This window comes from Rhinichthys klamathensis, unplaced genomic scaffold, assembly GCF_029890125.1.
Source record: "Rhinichthys klamathensis goyatoka isolate OS25496 unplaced genomic scaffold, OSU_Roscu_1.1 h1tg000819l_1, whole genome shotgun sequence".
Lineage (NCBI taxonomy): Eukaryota > Metazoa > Chordata > Actinopteri > Cypriniformes > Leuciscidae > Rhinichthys > Rhinichthys klamathensis.
The window spans coordinates 929,922-951,609 of NW_026607205.1; the positions used below are offsets into that span (position 1 = coordinate 929,922).

The following is a 21,688-nucleotide window of genomic DNA, read 5'->3' on the forward strand; positions in this document are numbered from 1 at the left end:
ACATACATACATGCATACATACGGTACATACTACATACATACATGCATACATACATACAAAAATACATGCATACATACATACATACATGCATACATACATACATACATACATACGGTACATACTACATACATACATACATACATGCATACATACATGCATACATACATACATACATACATACATACATGCATACATACATGCATACATACATACATACATACATACATACATACATACATACATACATACATACATGCATACATACATGCATACATACATACATACATACATACATACATGCATGCATACATACATACATACATACATACATACATACATACATACATACATACATACATACATGCATGCATACATACATACATACATACATACATACATACATACATACATACATACATGCATACATGCATACATACATACATACATTCATACATGCATACATTGAATAGTGCATACATACATACATACATAAAAAATACATACATACATGCATACATACATACACAAATACATGCATACATACATACATACATACATAAAAAATACATACATACATACATACATACATACATACATACATAAATACATGCATACATACATACATACATACATACATGTGTAAGGAATCTGGGTCATAAGCTCTTTAGTCAGTTTTGATTTTGGGGATAAATATTCAACAGTTATTAATCTCTGATCAACAAATTATCGAATATAGTTTGAGCCGAGTCCTTGCATAGATAAATCACCCAACGAGGGGTCGTACAGCATACACGTCGGTTCAGGGCATATATATACACAATTCACACCACGAATTATGAGGAATTGTGAATATATTCAATTCAATTCAATTCAAGTTCTTTATTCAGTCATGATGTTATTACAGACACAATATTAATCACATCAACAACAAAATAATAACATTCAATGCTGAATAGGAGCATGAGGAAGACCTAGTCTTATAATTTCATGCCCCTTTTTTCAATAATCTTAGTTGACACAAAACAGATGGCTCGCCGTTTTTTTTTTTTTTTTTTTTTTTTTTTTTTTTTTTTTTTTTTATCGAGGTAGGCTACAATATTACTTCACATCTAAATAATTAACAATTTCAAATTTGTCAAACCTTGGTTCTTATGCTTCACTGCCTTCGTATTTTCTAAGAGCATTTTTTTTATACATTTTTTTGAATTCAACAATCGTGTTACATGTTTTTTGCACAATGTCCAAAGAGTTCCATAAATTGATCCCAATTGCAAGAAACCCTTTTTGTTTTTGTGAGGTGCGTGAATATGGTACACAAAAATTACCTTTTCTTCTGTTGTTACTGTCTGTAACTAGCATGAATTTGTTTTGAATATGTATTGGCACCAAGTTATTTTTCACTTTCCACATAATTTGTAGTATTTTAAATATGACCAACTCTTTTAATTTTTAAGGTCTGCAATTTTATAAACAGTTTGTTTGTGTGGTCTCGTAAACCTTTATAAGTCACAATTCTTATCGCTTTCTTCTGAAGTAAGAAAAGCCTTTCTGTATAACTGGTGCAAGCATTACCCCACACTTCGATACAATATGTTAAATATGGAACAATTAAGGTTATGTATAGAAGCTGTAATGAAGCTTCATCCAATATGTGTTTAACTTTATAAAGAATACCAATATTTTTACTAACTTTACCTTTGATATGCTCAATATGAGGCTTCCAGCTAAGTTTGCTGTCTAGGATAACTCCCAAAAATTTGATTTCTGAGACACATTCAATATTTACATTCTCAATAACTAATTTTGTGCATCCCTGTTTTCCCTTTTTTCCAAAAACCATATAATTTGTCTTATCCCAATTTAGAAACAATTTATTATAATCAAACCATTTTTTTAATTCTACCATTTCCTTTTCAATAGTGGCCATTAATTCATTTAAATCTGTCCCAGTCTTAAACACAGTTGTGTCATCAGCAAACAACAAAAAATTCATGTCTTTGGAAGCCTCAAATATATCATTAATAAATAATATAAAAAGTTTAGGGCCAATTACTGAACCCTGGGGAATTCCGCATACAACAGTTTTACAGTCCGAGTTATAGTTTTTAAATTGAACATATTGGCTTCTATTACTTAAATAGCTTTCAAGCCATTTATATGTCTGACCTCGTAATCCATAGTGTTGTAGTTTTGTCAACAATAAGTTGTGGTTGACAGTGTCAAACGCTTTTTGTAAATCCAGGAATATACTCACAAAATACTGTTTTTTGTCCATTGCAGCAAGAATTTCTTCAGTTAAATGAATTAGTGCAAGGGAAGTTGATCTATTGGATCGAAATCCGTATTGATAGTCAAAAAGTAAATCATTTTTTTCCAAAAATAAATCTAATTTATGAGTAAACCATTTTTCTATTATTTTAGAAAACTGCGAAAGTATTGAAACAGGTCGATAATTATTAAACTCATGTTTATCTCCTTTTTTAAAAATAGGTATTATCTTAGCAGTCTTCATCTTTTGAGGGAAAACACCTGAACTAAAAGAAAGATTGAAAATATAAGTTAGAGGTTGAAGTATGCAATCTATAGTTTTTTTTACAATGCTCATATCTATTCCATCACCATCACAAGATGTTTTAGTTTTGCACTTTCTCACAATATCTAAAATTTCAGTTCCGGTAAATTCATTGAGAAACATTGACTGTAAGATTCTACTACCTCCTGTCGCACTACTACACCATTCTACATGATTGGATTTTTCAAGACTTTTCGCAATATTAGGTCCGGCATTGACAAAGAAGGAATTAAACTCACTTGCAATATCTGTTCCATCATTGATAACCTTTCCTTTGTGCTCAAAATACTCAGGTAAATTTTTACTCTGAGAATTTGGCTTCATAACCTTATTTAAAATTTTCCAAGTTTCTTTAATATTGGTCTTGTATTCATATAATTTGTTTTTATAATAATCCTTTTTTGCCTGACGCATTATAGTTATTAACTTATTCTTATATCTTTTATATGTAATTTCATGATTACTAGACTTATATTTTATAAAATCACGATATAGTTTGTTTTTCTTTTTACAGGCCTTCTGTAACCCGCTGGTTATCCATGGTTTTTTGTTAAATTTATTCACTTTACCCATTTTTAAGGGACAATTTTTATTATTAAGGGTTACAAATATATTCAGAAAGACCTCATAAGCATTATTAACTTCCTCTACAAAAACTTTGCTCCAATCTTGGTTAATCAAATCCTTCCTAAATGAGCTTATTTCCTTCTCCGTCCGAATTCGAGTGTATTTAACCTTATCAATATCACTAAATTTCTTCCCAGTTTGTAGGCCACAGACAATAAAAACTGGTAAGTGATCGCTGCTATCACATAATAGCAGACCACTATGGAAAGTAGTGTCAATATTATTGATAAAAATATTATCAATCAATGTTGAAGTTGTTCGTGTCACTCTACTGGGTTGTGATATCACTGGAAACATACCTCTGCTGTACATTTCGTTTAAAAAATGATGGGTTGCTGTAAGGCCTTGAGGATTCATTAAATCAACATTAACGTCACCACATAACCACATGGTCTTGTTTAACATTGTACAATCTATAAGTTCAGTGAGTTTGTCTTTAAATACTTCTACATTTGAGCCTTGTGCTCTGTACACACAAGCAATAATTATTTTTTGCTTTGTTTCCAAATTAATCTCCACTGCCACACATTCTAGAAGACCTTCAATAGCCACAGACATCCTTTCAACAATCTTACAAGTGTATGTTTTTTTAACACACAATGCCACACCTCCTCCTCGTTTTCCCGGTCTGTCAACATGATACAAACTATATCCATCAATTCCCAAATCATAACCTTTGACCGCATTTAACCATGTTTCAGAAAAGGCGATAATATCAAACTGACTTTTTAATGTATTTAAGTAATCTATAATTTTATTAAGGTTTGTATAAAGACTTCTACAATTAAAATGGACAAGTGAAAGATTATTGTCTAGTTTAACATTAGAGTTGAATTCGTCCTCACTATAGTATTTGCACGGAATTAAGTTATGATTGTACACATGCCTTTCTGAATCCAAATCTACATCCAAATCATATATTTTATATTCCCCATTTTCTCTCATCTCAAATGGGTTAATTTGTTCAGTCATAAATCGTTAATCAAATGTTCAAACATAAATACACAAGAACGAAACTCAATGCGCGACAGTTCCATTTTTCTTGAGCCAGCGCCTTTAAAGTAAAAACTTGTAAACTTGAAATCAGTACCTTGTGCATGCATTCCCTTCTTGGTTTCATTGTTCCAGCCATAATCTTAATCCGTAGACAATACAAAACCCCCTGAGTCTTTAGCTTGTAACTCCAGTTGGATGCTTATTTTCCAACAATGATTTGACAGCGTCTACAACGTGGCACACCGACGTCTTCCTTCTACTACGGGGACTAACAGTTTGCCAGCCAGCTGCACATAGCGTTGTCTCCAAGTCTGGTTCCTCCACAGGTAGATCCATTGTGATGCCGAACTCAGGTAGGCCTCGCACAGCAGCCGCTGGGTTTTCAAAAATCTTGGCATTACCGTCTTCACAGAAGATTTTCAATTTGGCAGGGAATAATATGCGGTGTTTGATCTTCCTCTCGCGCAGCACTTTACGCACACCGTTGTATTTCCCCCTTTCCTTGTAAACAGCTGGAGTAAAATCTTCGTCGAAGTAGATCCTGTTACCATTCACTTGAACAATTTTCTTCATCCACGCTGCCTTAAGCACACTCTGTTTTGTGGCAAAACTTTGAAATAACACCATAATAGACCGGGGACGCTCGTGTTGCCCAGGCCGCTTTGGCACGGATATCCTGTGCGCGCGCTCAATGCGAAGCTCTACGGTGACACCAAGTTGTTCCTGGATCAGATTCGACACAAAATCAATCATATTATTTCCCTCACTTTTCTCGGGCACTGAGTAAATCCTGATATTATTCCTTCTTGAGCGTCTTTCCAAATCTTCACATTTTTCTTTGAGTAAAGTTTGTTGCTGTAACATGTGAATCATTACTCGCGTAATGTTCCTCTCATTGTCCTCGCTATCAGACAGCCTATGCTCAGCAGCGTCCATTCTTTTTTTGATATCTCCAAGTTCATTTCGTAAATCACTCACTTCTTTCCTCAGTGCCACAAAATTCCCCGACGTCTCAGTACGAAATGCTCTTATTTCGTTAAGTATTTCAGCCATACCAAACGCGGCTGCGTTGCTTTCCTCAGTCCCATTGTCAGGGTCAATTTGTTTGGTTTTACTTTTTGGCTTTGTCATTCTCAGTTTTTCAGGTCAAAGCCCTTTAATGGGATGTTCTTCTAGTGAAAACACCACGTTTTGTCCCAAAGAAAACAGTTATAGTCGCAGTATTCACTTCAGTTTAAACAGAGTCATTTACCAGCCATATACTCCGGCGGCCATCTCATCCTACGCAGAGGGCTATAGCTCTGCGTAAGAGCTATAGCTCTTACGCAGAGTAAGAACATAGAACTTACGTAAGAACATCCTACGCAGAGGGCTATAGCTGATCTTTAAAATTACCACAGCGATTGACACCTCGTTAAGCCAGCACGTCCGCCGCGCTGTTTCGCTAGAGGTTACCAATGGCTGGTGGTCTTATTTTAGCTTAAATTTACTGACAATGTTTTGTGCACTTAACAATTATCAGATTGTAGCTAGGATCTTTATATTAAAGAGGCTTTGTTATGTGATCAACAACAAACACAGAGGCAATAAAGTATAAATGAGGTTTAATGAACTACACTACATGTAAAACAAAGATATATATGAAACCAAAATGAACTTAAACAATAAGAAAAGAAGGTAGAAACACAGGGAAAAACACAATTGGTAGCACAGTTAGGCCCTCAGAGACAGCCTAAGAATACACACTTCAGAGCGTCTAAATTTAGATGGAACAGTTTGCATTCAGACCTGGTTAGAGCGGTGTGGAAGCGAGCTCGTGGCGTCCTGGGAATAGGAGGCGGGCTTCTTTGATTCCTCCAAGCGTGGTTGTCGCGGGAGATTTAAAAGTTCTAACGCAGTTCTGTATGCGTGAAGATAGTCCTTTCGCTGGGATGCTGGAAGACTAACGAAACGCACGTGGGTATCTCGAGGACCGCACTAAGGACAGACTGGCTATGCGCAAAATAAAACGAAGACAAAATAAAACAGGAACAAAATAAAACACGAGGATTACATCAGGATACAGGAACAGGGAACAGAGAACAGAGAACGAATGTCTCTGAGTTTGGGGTTTTAAAGATAAACAGAACACGCCTTGGATAGGTGTGTCGGCCAATGATAATGGCCCATCTTGAAGAGAGCCTACGCCCCCCGAGTGGGTCATTCGGAATCAATTTGCATCTTTATGACTAGAAGGACCTTAAGCTTACTTTGGAAATGGCATATATAGGTAGTTCTGTTACAGGTATTTTAATACACCAACTCTGTTTTAATGCCGATTTATAGATAGAAACCTAGGGTTCATAGGTATGTGTGTGTGAACAAGGGTGTGTGCGTAAATGTGTATTGCACGCAGACGGGACATCTGTTCTCGCCTCTCCCGCCCGATTTCCGTCAGGAGGGAGTGAAGAAGGTCTGGGTGTTGTCTCAAGAGGGGGAATTCGCTGTTTAATGGACATTCAGGACCATTTATCACCATAAATGTTTGAAAGTCCATTTGCTCTCTAGACTTCTAGGCGCCAGTTTGGAAGGTTGGAAACCTTATCACGGGACCACATGGTAATAGGAATGTGGGTTAGTTAGGGTTCTTTGTTCTTAACTTTTCCTGTTGTGAGTTAAGGATTTTACTACAAGAGAATCAATGATTGTCCCTTCAATCCCTACACATGCATACATACATACATACATACATGCTTACATACATACATACATACATACATACATGCTTACATACATACATACATACATACATACATACATACATACTTACATACATACATACATGCATACATACATACATACATACATGCATACATACATACATTCATACATGCATACATACATACATGCATACATACGGTACATACTACATACATACATACATACATACATACATACATACATACATACATACATACATACATACATACATACTTACATACATACATACATACATGCATACATACATACATACATGCTTACATACATACATTCATACATGCATACATACATACATGCATACATACGGTACATACTACATACATACATACATACATACATGCATACATACATACATACATACATTCATACATGCATACATACATACATGCATACATACGGTACATACTACATACATACATACATACATACATACATACATACATGCATACATGAATACATACATACATACATACATGCATACATACGGTACATACTACATACATACATACATACATACATACATACATACATACATACATACATACATACATACTTACATACATACATACATGCATACATACATACATACATACATACATACATACATACATACATGCATACATACGGTACATACTACATACATACATACATACATACATACATACATACATACATACATACATACATACATACATACTTACATACATACATACATACATGCATACATACATACATACATGCTTACATACATACATTCATACATGCATACATACATACATGCATACATTCATACATGCATACATACATACATGCATACATACGGTACATACTACATACATACATACATACATACATACATACATACATGCATACATGAATACATACATACATACATACATACATACATACATACATACATACATACATACATACTTACATACATACATACATACATGCATACATACATACATACATACATACATACATTCATACATGCATACATACATACATGCATACATACGGTACATACTACATACATACATACATACATACATACATACATACATACATACATACATACATACATACTTACATACATACATACATACATGCATACATACATACATACATGCTTACATACATACATTCATACATGCATACATACATACATGCATACATACGGTACATACTACATACATACATACATACATACATGCATACATACATACATACATACATTCATACATGCATACATACATACATGCATACATACGGTACATACTACATACATACATACATACATACATACATACATACATACATGCATACATGAATACATACATACATACATACATTCATACATGCATACATACATACATGCATACATACGGTACATACTACATACATACATACATACATACATACATGCATACATACATACATACATACATACATACATACATACATGCATACATACATACATACATACATACATTCATACATGCATACATACATACATGCATACATACGGTACATACATACATACATACATACATACATACATACATGCATGCATACATACATACATACATACATACATACATGCATACATACATACATACATACATGCATACATACATACATACATACATACATGCATACATACATACATGCATACATACATACATACATACATACATACATACATACATACATACATACATGCTTACATACATACATACATACATACATACATACATACATACATACATACATGCATACATGCATACATACATACATACATACATACATACATACATACATACATACATGCATACATACATACATACATACATGCATACATACATACATGCATACATACATACATACATACATACATGCATACATACATACATACATACATACATACATGCATACATACATACATACATACATACATACATACATTCATACATGCATACATACATACATGCATACATACGGTACATACTACATACATACATACATACATACATGCATACATACATACATACATACATTCATACATGCATACATACATACATGCATACATACGGTACATACTACATACATACATACATACATACATACATACATACATACATGCATACATGCATACATACATACATACATTCATACATGCATACATACATACATGCATACATACGGTACATACTACATACATACATACATACATACATACATGCATACATACATACATACATACATACATACATACATACATACATACATACATACATGCATACATACATACATACATACATACATTCATACATGCATACATACATACATACATGCATACATACGGTACATACATACATACATACATACATGCATACATACATACATACATACATACATACATGCATACATACATACATACATACATGCATACATACATACATACATACATACATACATACATACATACATTCATACATGCATACATACATTCATACATGCATACATTGAATAGTGCATACATACATACATACATACATACATGCATACATACATTCATACATGCATACATTGAATAGTGCATACATACATACATACATACATACATACATACATACATACATACATACATACATTCATACAAAAATACATACATACATACATGCATACATACATACATACATACATACATACATTCATACATGCATACATGCATACATACATACATACATGCATACATACATACATACATACATGCATACATACATACATACATACATACATACATACATTCATACATGCATACATACATTCATACATGCATACATTGAATAGTGCATACATACATACATACATACATACATGCATGCATACATACATACATACATACATACATACATACATACATACATACATACATACATACATACATACATACATTCATACATGCATACATACATTCATACATGCATACATTGAATAGTGCATACATACATACATACATACATACATACATGCATGCATACATACATACATACATACATACATACATACATACATACATACATACATACATACATACATACATACATACATACATACATACATACATGCATGCATACATACATACATACATACATACATTCATACAAAAATACATACATACATACATACATACATACATACATTCATACAAAAATACATACATACATACATGCATACATACATACATACATACATTCATACAAAAATACATACATGCATACATACATACATACATACAAAAATACATGCATACATACATTCATACATACATTCATACATGCATACATACATACATACATACATACATACATACATACATGCATACATACATTCATACATGCATACATACATACATGCATACATACATTCATACATGCATACATTGAATAGTGCATACATACATACATACATACATACATACATACATACATACATACATACATACATACATACATGCATACATACATGCATTCATACATGCATACATACATACATACATATATACATACAAAAATACATACATACATACATACATACATAGATACATGCATACATACATACATATATCCACATACATATCCAAAAATATATTTGCCTTCGTTTTAGAGAATAAAATGAAATAATTAGCAGCATTTAATAATCCAGTCAGTGTGTTTGTGTTTGACTCATTTAGATCAGACTCACAAACACTCTCTCTGGTAATAATCATGAATAATCTCCTCGTTTACACTGTTGTCCTGTCTCAGGCCCGACACACATGTCCCTGTATCTGCTGCCTGACGCCGGTGTGTCTCTGAGCGGATGGTCATTCGGTGACGGGACGCCCCAGTTCGACCTCAGCGGGGAATACTTCATATTCTACTCCCACGGCCTCCACGCTCCGGCCTGGAGCTTCTGGTTCGAGATCCAGGTGAGTTAGAGCTCAGGAACCACAGGTTTAACATGAGGAGTGTGTGTCTAGTGTGAGTTAGAGCTCAGGAACCACAGGTTTAACATGAGGAGTGTGTGTATAGTGTGAGTTAGAGCTCAGGAACCACAGGTTTAACATGAGGAGTGTGTGTCTAGTGTGAGTTACAGCTCAGGAACCACAGGTTTAACATGAGGAGTGTGTGTATAGTGTGAGTTAGAGCTCAGGAACCACAGGTTTAACATGAGGAGTGTGTGTATAGTGTGAGTTAGAGCTCAGGAACCACAGGTTTAACATGAGGAGTGTGTGTATAGTGTGAGTTACAGCTCAGGAACCACAGGTTTAACATGAGGAGTGTGTGTATAGTGTGAGTTAGAGCTCAGGAACCACAGGTTTAACATGAGGAGTGTGTGTATAGTGTGAGTTAGAGCTCAGGAACCACAGGTTTAACATGAGGAGTGTGTGTATAGTGTGAGTTAGAGCTCAGGAACCACAGGTTTAACATGAGGAGTGTGTGTATAGTGTGAGTTAGAGCTCAGGAACCACAGGTTTAACATGAGGAGTGTGTGTATAGTGTGAGTTAGAGCTCAGGAACCACAGGTTTAACATGAGGAGTGTGTGTATAGTGTGAGTTAGAGCTCAGGAACCACAGGTTTAACATGAGGAGTGTGTGTATAGTGTGAGTTAGAGCTCAGGAACCACAGGTTTAACATGAGGAGTGTGTGTATAGCGTGAGTTAGAGCTCAGGAACCACAGGTTTAACATGAGGAGTGTGTGTATAGTGTGAGTTAGAGCTCAGGAACCACAGGTTTAACATGAGGAGTGTGTGTATAGTGTGAGTTAGAGCTCAGGAACCACAGGTTTAACATGAGGAGTGTGTGTATAGTGTGAGTTACAGCTCAGGAACCACAGGTTTAACATGAGGAGTGTGTGTATAGCGTGAGTTAGAGCTCAGGAACCACAGGTTTAACATGAGGAGTGTGTGTATAGTGTGAGTTAGAGCTCAGGAACCACAGGTTTAACATGAGGAGTGTGTGTATAGCGTGAGTTAGAGCTCAGGAACCACAGGTTTAACATGAGGAGTGTGTGTATAGTGTGAGTTAGAGCTCAGGAACCACAGGTTTAACATGAGGAGTGTGTGTATAGTGTGAGTTACAGCTCAGGAACCACAGGTTTAACATGAGGAGTGTGTGTCTAGTGTGAGTTAGAGCTCAGGAACCACAGGTTTAACATGAGGAGTGTGTGTATAGTGTGAGTTACAGCTCAGGAACCACAGGTTTAACATGAGGAGTGTGTGTATAGTGTGAGTTACAGCTCAGGAACCACAGGTTTAACATGAGGAGTGTGTGTATAGCGTGAGTTAGAGCTCAGGAACCACAGGTTTAACATGAGGAGTGTGTGTATAGTGTGAGTTAGAGCTCAGGAACCACAGGTTTAACATGAGGAGTGTGTGTATAGTGTGAGTTAGAGCTCAGGAACCACAGGTTTAACATGAGGAGTGTGTGTATAGCGTGAGTTAGAGCTCAGGAACCACAGGTTTAACATGAGGAGTGTGTGTATAGTGTGAGTTACAGCTCAGGAACCACAGGTTTAACATGAGGAGTGTGTGTATAGTGTGAGTTAGAGCTCAGGAACCACAGGTTTAACATGAGGAGTGTGTGTATAGTGTGAGTTACAGCTCAGGAACCACAGGTTTAACATGAGGAGTGTGTGTCTAGTGTGAGTTAGAGCTCAGGAACCACAGGTTTAACATGAGGAGTGTGTGTATAGTGTGAGTTACAGCTCAGGAACCACAGGTTTAACATGAGGAGTGTGTGTATAGCGTGAGTTAGAGCTCAGGAACCACAGGTTTAACATGAGGAGTGTGTGTATAGTGTGAGTTAGAGCTCAGGAACCACAGGTTTAACATGAGGAGTGTGTGTATAGCGTGAGTTAGAGCTCAGGAACCACAGGTTTAACATGAGGAGTGTGTGTATAGTGTGAGTTACAGCTCAGGAACCACAGGTTTAACATGAGGAGTGTGTGTATAGTGTGAGTTAGAGCTCAGGAACCACAGGTTTAACATGAGGAGTGTGTGTATAGTGTGAGTTACAGCTCAGGAACCACAGGTTTAACCCTCTGGGGACCAGAAACGCGCGGGCGCGTTTTGCTCGTTTTTTTTCACATAGCAGAAAAATAGACTTAAAGTACTACCATCATTTCTGTTTATATAGAGTTAAGAAATATGAGAAAATAATCTGTTAAATGTCTACTTTTTTATGTGCCCACATACAATCGAAATAAAATATTGTGCTTTTGTAAAATAAAGAAAATAAACAGGGTGTGCGTTCTGCCTCTCGGTCACCGTGAACTTTTTTTCTGGAGCACGTCTCTAATCTTCAACACAACTCAGCTAATACTATTCACCCAGCCATAAGCAATATATCTTTTAAATCGTTTGAGTTTGTACTTTTAAATGATCCGATTCAAAACTAAAATTAATATTCTCCGTTTATGTCATCTATATAAAAAGAGAGACGTGTCAGCCCGTCTCATTATCGTTCTCTCAGCTGATTATCTCTGGTAATGTGACACGCCCACGGAGAGCACGCGCTATTCAAACGCAAATATGTGAAGCAACACATTGAGACGCGTTAACGCCCATAAACTCTGAAAACACACATTATTTTTTAGTCAGATTAATCTACTGTCGTCTTGCGCGGCTATATGAGGAACAATCCTGGGACATTTACCACTGGGTTTATTTTCACTGCGAGGATGAACAGATTCAGCTGAGAAGTAAGTGTTTTTTGCAAGTGCTTTGTTCTAATCGCGATATAGAATAACGTAGTGTCTGTAAACGGAAAAATAGCGTACTGTTAAATGTGAATCATGTTTGTGTGTGTGTGTGTGTGTGTGTGAATGAATGAATGAATTAACGCACAGATACGCACTGTTACAGACTAAATAACATTTCGTTGACTCGTTTTGGATAAAGTTTTTACTCTAAAATAGACATCAAATAAGCTTTTTTTAGGAGTTTCTGCTCATATGTTAGTATGTTATAATATATAGTATGTTTTGTCAATAAACTAATCAACTAAGATGTTATAGTGTTTGTTCAAGCTATATCAAAATAATGAATCCTCAACTTTGAAATATGTATGATCAAACTAAGACATTTATGGAGAAAGACAATTTTCTTTTCAAGATGTTTCCAACTCTAACTTTGAACTTTGAACTGAAATAAAACCATGTCCTTATGGTGAAGGGTGTGTGATAGAAGTGTCCAGACTTATGCACCCTGTATTTTCCTTATATAAATCCAAACAATCTAAAAGCCATTCTTTTTTAAATCTCCTCATTCTTTGTGCAAGGCTCCTGTAATGATATGGCCTGATAGCACCTAATAGGGCCATTATGGGAGGGTCTTTGTCTTTCTCAGGTGTGAAATTCCACACATATTAATGAGAGACCACGCCTCCTGCATAAAGCTTTCTCAAACAAAACACGTCATTAAAAATGTAAAAGACTTTATTGACTTATCTGAATGAGTAGTCAGGATGATTCTCACATAGTTTTGGAGCAAATATTCTAGGCTATGTGATTCAATTTTCAAAAGTCTTGTGAAGAAATAATCAATATGTGTTTTGTGGTCTTATTTCAGCAACTTTCATTTTTATTTTTTTCAATAACCACGCATAAACATTATTCTATTAAAAATACAAACATGTACATACATGTTGCTCACTCATCATGGTAGCCAAGTTTGTGCTATATAGAGTGAATTTACACCTTTGCCATTAACATGTTTATAAATAACTGAAAAAAGCACAAATGTCAGTGCATGTCAAAACATCCCAAGGGCCCCAAAAACACTCTGGTCCCCAGAGGGTTAACATGAGGAGTGTGTGTATAGTGTGAGTTAGAGCTCAGGAACCACAGGTTTAACATGAGGAGTGTGTGTATAGTGTGAGTTACAGCTCAGGAACCACAGGTTTAACATGAGGAGTGTGTGTATAGTGTGAGTTAGAGCTCAGGAACCACAGGTTTAACATGAGGAGTGTGTGTATAGTGTGAGTTACAGCTCAGGAACCACAGGTTTAACATGAGGAGTGTGTGTATAGTGTGAGTTACAGCTCAGGAACCACAGGTTTAACATGAGGAGTGTGTGTCTAGTGTGAGTTAGAGCTCAGGAACCACAGGTTTAACATGAGGAGTGTGTGTATAGCGTGAGATTTAACATGAAGAGTTTGGAGGTGTGAGTTGATGTGATTGGGAGGTGTGTATAGTGTGTGTGATGTGTGTGTCTCGTCTTCAGTCACCCAGAGCTTCAGAAGCGTCTCCTGACGAGGGCTCGATCTCTCTGGCCGTCTCCGCTCATTATTTCTCCGGTCCGGACCGACGCTCCGACCCGCTCGAGTCGTTCCTGAAGAGATTCCCAGACTGGACGTTCCCATCCTCATGGATCAGCACATACCACATGTACAGATACTGAGGGCCCTGATCTCACACACACACACATATACCACATGTACAGATACTGAGGGCCCTGATCTCACACACACACACATATACCACATGTACAGATACTGAGGGCCCTGATCTCACACACACTCACACTCACACACACACACACGCGCACACACACACACATACACATACCACATGTACAGATACTGAGGGCCCTGATCTCACACACACTCACACTCACACACACACACACGCGCACACACACACACATACACATACCACATGTACAGATACTGAGGGCCCTGATCTCACACACACACACACACACACACCACATGTACAGATACTGAGGGCCCTGATCTCACACACACACACACACACACACACACACACACACACACACACACACACACACACACACACCACATGTACAGATACTGAGGGCCCTGATCTCACACACACACACACACACACACACACACACACACACACACACACACACACACACACACACTCTCACACACACACTTAAGCCGCTCACTGTGGACCCGTGAACACGTACGAGCTCCTTCATTCACATCAACCAACGCACAGTGTTTTATTTTATTTTTCTGGGTCATATTTCAACACAAAGTCAAAAGGAAAAAAAATGCAATTACATTAAAATGAAAATTAAGTTAAGCTTCTTTAAATCAGTTAAGATTTTTACTTTGGGATAAAATGTGTTTAATTATCATTGAAAAATTTTTTTTCCACAAATTCTCATGTGACATTTTTTATTTTATTGTTTGTAGTTTTATTAAATGTTTTTTTTTTTAGAATTATTTAATTTACTTTTAGTTCTAATTACATTTTTTAGTTAAAAAAAAAGAAGTTTTTTTAGGTTTAATAATTTAAAATGTAATTTTCATAATTTCATAATAAATGCCATGACAGAAATAATGAGAATTACAAAAAAAACTAACAAAAAAAAAAAAACATAATTTACTTGTTTTGTTTATGTAATTCAAATAATTTAAACTAAAAATACTACAATAAAGCAACAAATACTACCATGATTTATTAATACTTTGAAATGTAAATAATATAAAAAATTTTTACACAAATTAGATGCTTAGCTGTCATAAAAATAATGCAATGTGGATTTTGAGGTGAAATGTGACGGTCACATGATCTCGAGCGGTGTCTCGGGATTGGCTCTCAGTGTTTCTGTGGTCATGTGACTCAGCCGGTCTGAAGTGGTTTCGGCTGGTCTTGTAGTTTCTCGTCTCTCCGTCTGAGAGATTCACTGGTTCCAATGGAACAACAAATCCTGATGTCATTTCCTGCCGGTGATCTCGTGATGATGACGGTCATTCAGGCGTGACGTGAACGAGACATGTTACTCGTTCTTGGTGTTTTGTGTGCAGATTGCGCACTGATCCATTCACACACATCAGCTGCATCCAAACAAACATGCAAAAACTTCACACACAAGTGCTTTTTTTATTTCTTCGTTTTTTGAAGCATTGGACAATTGTTCATGTTTGTATATTTTTATTTTTATTTTTTTGTATCATGTTGCAGCAGAAAAAATGGTGCCAAGCTTCTTCTGGATTGAACTGGATTTACCGATGAATGTTGATCTCAGCACATCTGAACCATTTCAAGCTCTTTCGAGAGATTAAACTGACAGTTTCACGCACACTTTACAATAACGTCTCATCTGTTAGTTATGATGCATCCGCTAACAATATTATTACAGCATTTATTAACACAACTTGTGCATTTCCTAATGTTAACGGTACTCTGCAACTCTCGGCCCTCTAGTGGTTACGAGTAAAACTGCATGTATTTTGCGGAAGAACACTGTTGTGGTTGTGCTTCGGCTCTACGGATGAATATGAATAATATAATTATTCTATTGCTCATAAAACATTCACTGTAAGAGATATAACTAGACGTTACTGTAGCTTTACGCATTAATACGCGGTACTCTGAAATTAAAGTTAAGATTATTAAACGCATTAATGAATGTAGTCAACAGAAGGAACGTTCTTGTAAAGTGTCATCCGAGATTATTATAATTAATCAGTTATTTGACATTGTTCTTTTTATCTCTGGGTTTGATGAGCTTGAGATCTGAATGCTTTCGTCTAATGAATCGAGCACTTTTTGATTGTAAAATCTCAAACAAGTGGTTCTTTGTCTCAGATTTCAAAGGAAATAAACTGATAAGCTAGTGAACGTTTATTATAATAACCTGCTTTTGTGTTTTTATTTGGGATGAAGTCGATGTTCAATGAGAATTATTTTGTTATTGATATAATTGTTATTGTTCTGATCTTATGGGAGCTCTGACTAATAAACCATGTGTTCGTTATATTTGCATGTCTGACAAACTAAAGCAATTATACACACAATAATTCATTATAACGTCCACTCTGAATAATTGAGGATAAAATGTGACTCAAATCTGTAAAGATGAAGAGTTTGTCATATTCTGAAAGACATTTTATGATTCAAACTCTTGCTGTTTTGACGTCCACGAATCACACGAGTAATTTTGTTTAATAATTGTCAGATTTCTGTGAAAGTTTTCATTTGTCCGGTTCTGATGGTTATTTTATAGTATCATAAACTGCACTAAACTGTTCTTGCAAGACCAATCAATTTTCTATAACAAAATCATTTTATGTCTCCTGTCGTTTGTCTATTTTTCCCTTCATTTGTTCAGTTAATCAACAATTTGAAGATTTTTTTTTTTTACTAAGTATGAAGCTATTTTTTATTTTAATATTTAAGTTTGGGCTCTTTTAAATGTTTTCTGAAGTCTCTTCTGCTCACCAAAGCTGGATTTATCGGATCAAAAATATAGTAAAAATTGTGAAATATTATTATAATGTAAATCATCTGTTTTCTATGTGAATATACAGTAAAATGTAATTTATTCCTGTGATTTTCAGCATCATTACTCCAGTCTTCAGTGTCACATGATCCTTCACAAATCACTCTAATATGAGGATCTGATGCTCAAGAAACATTTATGACTATAATCAGTGTTGAAAACAGCTTCATATGATTATGGAAACTGTGAAATATAATCTTTTGTAACATTATAAAAGCCACTTTTGATCCATGTAATGTGCCTGATGAATAAAAGTATGAATGACTCCATATGAAGACACCGGGAAGCTGATCAAACATAAAGCACACATGATGTTTAAAAAATAATTTATTGTTCTTTATGTACAGGAAATATAGAAAACTGAGTAGAAAAGTTATTGTACAGCAAACTCTCTCTGTACACTTCATTGAGAAGAAACGTCCAGATAAAACCCTCCAGCTCAACATCAGTCCAGTGACGTCAGCGGGACAGAGGGATTGTGGGTAATCTGTACCGTGAACACGTCAGTGAATCTCACACACATCCAGAAGCTCTTTGGTTTGTGAATATCATGATCATCACTGCATGTGTTCCTCATGAGGACCTAAAGCTGCGTCCGGAGGAGCAGCCGCTGGTTCGACTGGGATTCGGGCACTTGTCAGCTGGTTTGAACCGGTTTAAACCGCCTCAGACTGGTTTAAGCGGCTCGTTTGAGACGTCCGGGGGGAAATAAAACATTAAAATAAAGATGCATCTCATTAAAGCTGCTAAATACTCAGACGACGACTGTCAATGATGCATAAGAACTAGAATAACTAGAATAATAATCATAATACAAAGGCATTCCATAAGTGTAGATGATTTGGTCCGTTCTGAAGGCGTGATGTTCACGAACACTCGTTTAATACTGATGCCCTTCAGAGATTAGAAAACACACACAAATCACTCCCTGAAACCAAAGAAAACGTCCGTCTCTTTGTCCAGATGCTCCTCAAATAAATAAACGTAAAACTGCAACACTTCAGAAGAAAATAGCAAAACAGAAACAGCGCTGTCAGTCGGGATACAGCGAGGACAAACCGCGCGCTTCAGATTAATGACACGTGATCGTCCCGGCTGTGGAGCGGAGCGGAGGAATAAATAAGGATTCGATCCCGCCTTCGTGAAGACGACGTCAGGACACGAGCGCAGGAGGAGAGGATAGTGTCGGACGCCTTAAAAACAGCTAACCCTGCGACACACACACACACACACACGCGGTGGAGATCTGAGGTCAACGAGGGTCAGTCTTCCTCAGATATATATCTGCATCCAATAAAACAAGGGCAGATATTTCATGATGAACTTTAAAACATGAAGCCAGAGCAAAAACAAACCAAAAGAAAACAAATCATTGTGATAAACACGACATCTGACTCATGAAAGGAGAAATGTGTGTGTGTAGGTGTGTGTGTGTAGGTGTGTGTGTGTGTAGGTGAGTGTGTGTGTCTGTTTGAGTGATAGTGTGTGTGTGTAGGTGTGTGTGTGTGTAGGTGTGTGTGTGTAGGTGTGTGTGTGTGTAGGTGTGTGTGTGTGTGTGTGTAGGTGTGTGTGTGTAGGTGAGTGTGTGTGTGTAGGTGTGTGTGTGTGTGTAAGTGAGTGTGTGTGTGTAGGTGTGTGTCTGTTCGAGTGATAGTGAGTGTGTGTGTGTAGGTGTGTGTCTGTTCGAGTGATAGTGAGTGTGTGTGTGTGTGTGTGTGTGTGTGTGTGTGTGTCTGTTCGAGTGATAGTGAGTGTGTGTGTGTGTGTGTGTCTGTTCGAGTGATAGTGAGTGTGTGTGTGCACTGGTGTGTGTTTGTGTAGGTGTGTGTGTGTGTGAATAGGTGTGTGTCTGTTCGGGTGATAGTGAGTGTGTGTGTGCGAGTGTGTGTGCACTGGTGTGTGTGTGTGTAGGTGTGTGTCTGTTCGAGTGACAGTGAGTGTGTGTGTGTGTATGTGTGTGTCTGTTCGAGTGATAGTGAGTGTGTGTGTGCACTGGTGTGTGTTTGTGTAGGTGTGTGTGTGTGTGAATAGGTGTGTGTCTGTTCGGGTGATAGTGAGTGTGTGTGTGTGTGTGTAGGTGTGTGTCTGTTCGAGTGACAGTGAGTGTGTGTGTGTGTGCACTGGTGTGTGTGTGTGTGAGTGTTATGAAGTCATGATTCGGTGTAAAGCTGGTTGCGAGAGCTGATGTTGTAACGACACTGCAAAAAAAATTAATGTCTAATTTTGTCTTATTTTGAGTTTGAGTTTCAGACTCCTCTTCAGTGTTTCTGCTGCTTCTCCAGTAAATGATCTTGATTTAAGAAAATGCTGGAAAATACAAAAACAAAATAAGACTTTTTTTGCAGTGTTTAAGTGAAGAGAGAAAAAAACATGATGATGCATTTGACCACAGGATGGAGAACACACACACACTGCAAAACACACACGACACTGCAGTCTGGAGGAGCCGGAATCAAATAAAAAGACACACACACACACACACACACACGTAACTGGTCACGGAGCAGCACAGACGGGTCATGAGAGTGTGCAGTCGTACGAGCCCTCGTCCAGCGGCTCACACACACACAAACACACACACACACTAGTGTTGTCAAAAGTACCGACTTCGGTATCAAGTCAGTACTAAATTTTTTTAATTGTGAGACTGAGCGCTGTTGAGTGGATTCATAAACACCTCTGATTGGCTGTTGTGTTCATGAGCTCATCAGACACGTCTGTGATTGGCTACAAGGATCAGCACTTTCGAAACCGTTGTGAATATACATCAATGAGGCTCTTCAGCGAGCGCTTACACACACACGCGAGCGTTTGAAAGCAGGCGTCTATCAGCGGATCGGTCCTGCGCGTGTTTTCACACGCTTACGTGTGCTGATCCTTGTAGCCAATCACAGACGTATCTGATGAGTGCGTGAACACAACGGCCAATCAGAGGTGTTTATGATTCAGCGAACAGCGCTCAGTCTCACAATTTTAAAATTTCAGTACCGACTTGATACCGAAGTCACTATTTTTGACAACACACACACACACACACACACACACACACACACACACACACACACACACATACGTGCAACCGGTCATGAGTGTGCAGTCGTACGAGCCCTCATCCAGCGGCTCACACACACACACACACACACACACTCATGAGAGTGTGCAGTCGTACGCCCCCTCCTCCAGGGCCTCACACACACACACACACACACACTCACACTCATGAGAGTGTGCAGTCGTACGCCCCCTCCTCCAGGGCCTCACACACACACACACACACACACTCACACTCATGAGAGTGTGCAGTCGTACGCCCCCTCCTCCAGGGCCTCACACACACACACACACACACACACACACTCATGAGAGTGTGCAGTCGTACGCCCCCTCCTCCAGGGCCTCACACACACACACACACACACA

General features: G+C 37.1%; 1 protein-coding gene across 1 annotated transcript in view; it reads left to right on the forward strand.

Annotated features, from left to right (window-relative positions):
* The window catches only part of LOC130078137 (endoplasmic reticulum metallopeptidase 1), a 52,159-nt gene extending 36,734 nt beyond the window's left edge, over positions 1 to 15,425 (forward strand). Inside the window, exons 14-15 of the mRNA XM_056243647.1 lie at positions 10,769 to 10,932; positions 15,230 to 15,425. Of these exons, the coding sequence (XP_056099622.1) occupies positions 10,769 to 10,932; positions 15,230 to 15,406 (341 nt within the window). The 3' untranslated portion in view covers positions 15,407 to 15,425. The remainder of the gene's footprint in view (positions 1 to 10,768; positions 10,933 to 15,229) is intronic.
* Positions 15,426 to 21,688: the final 6,263 nt, after the last annotated feature.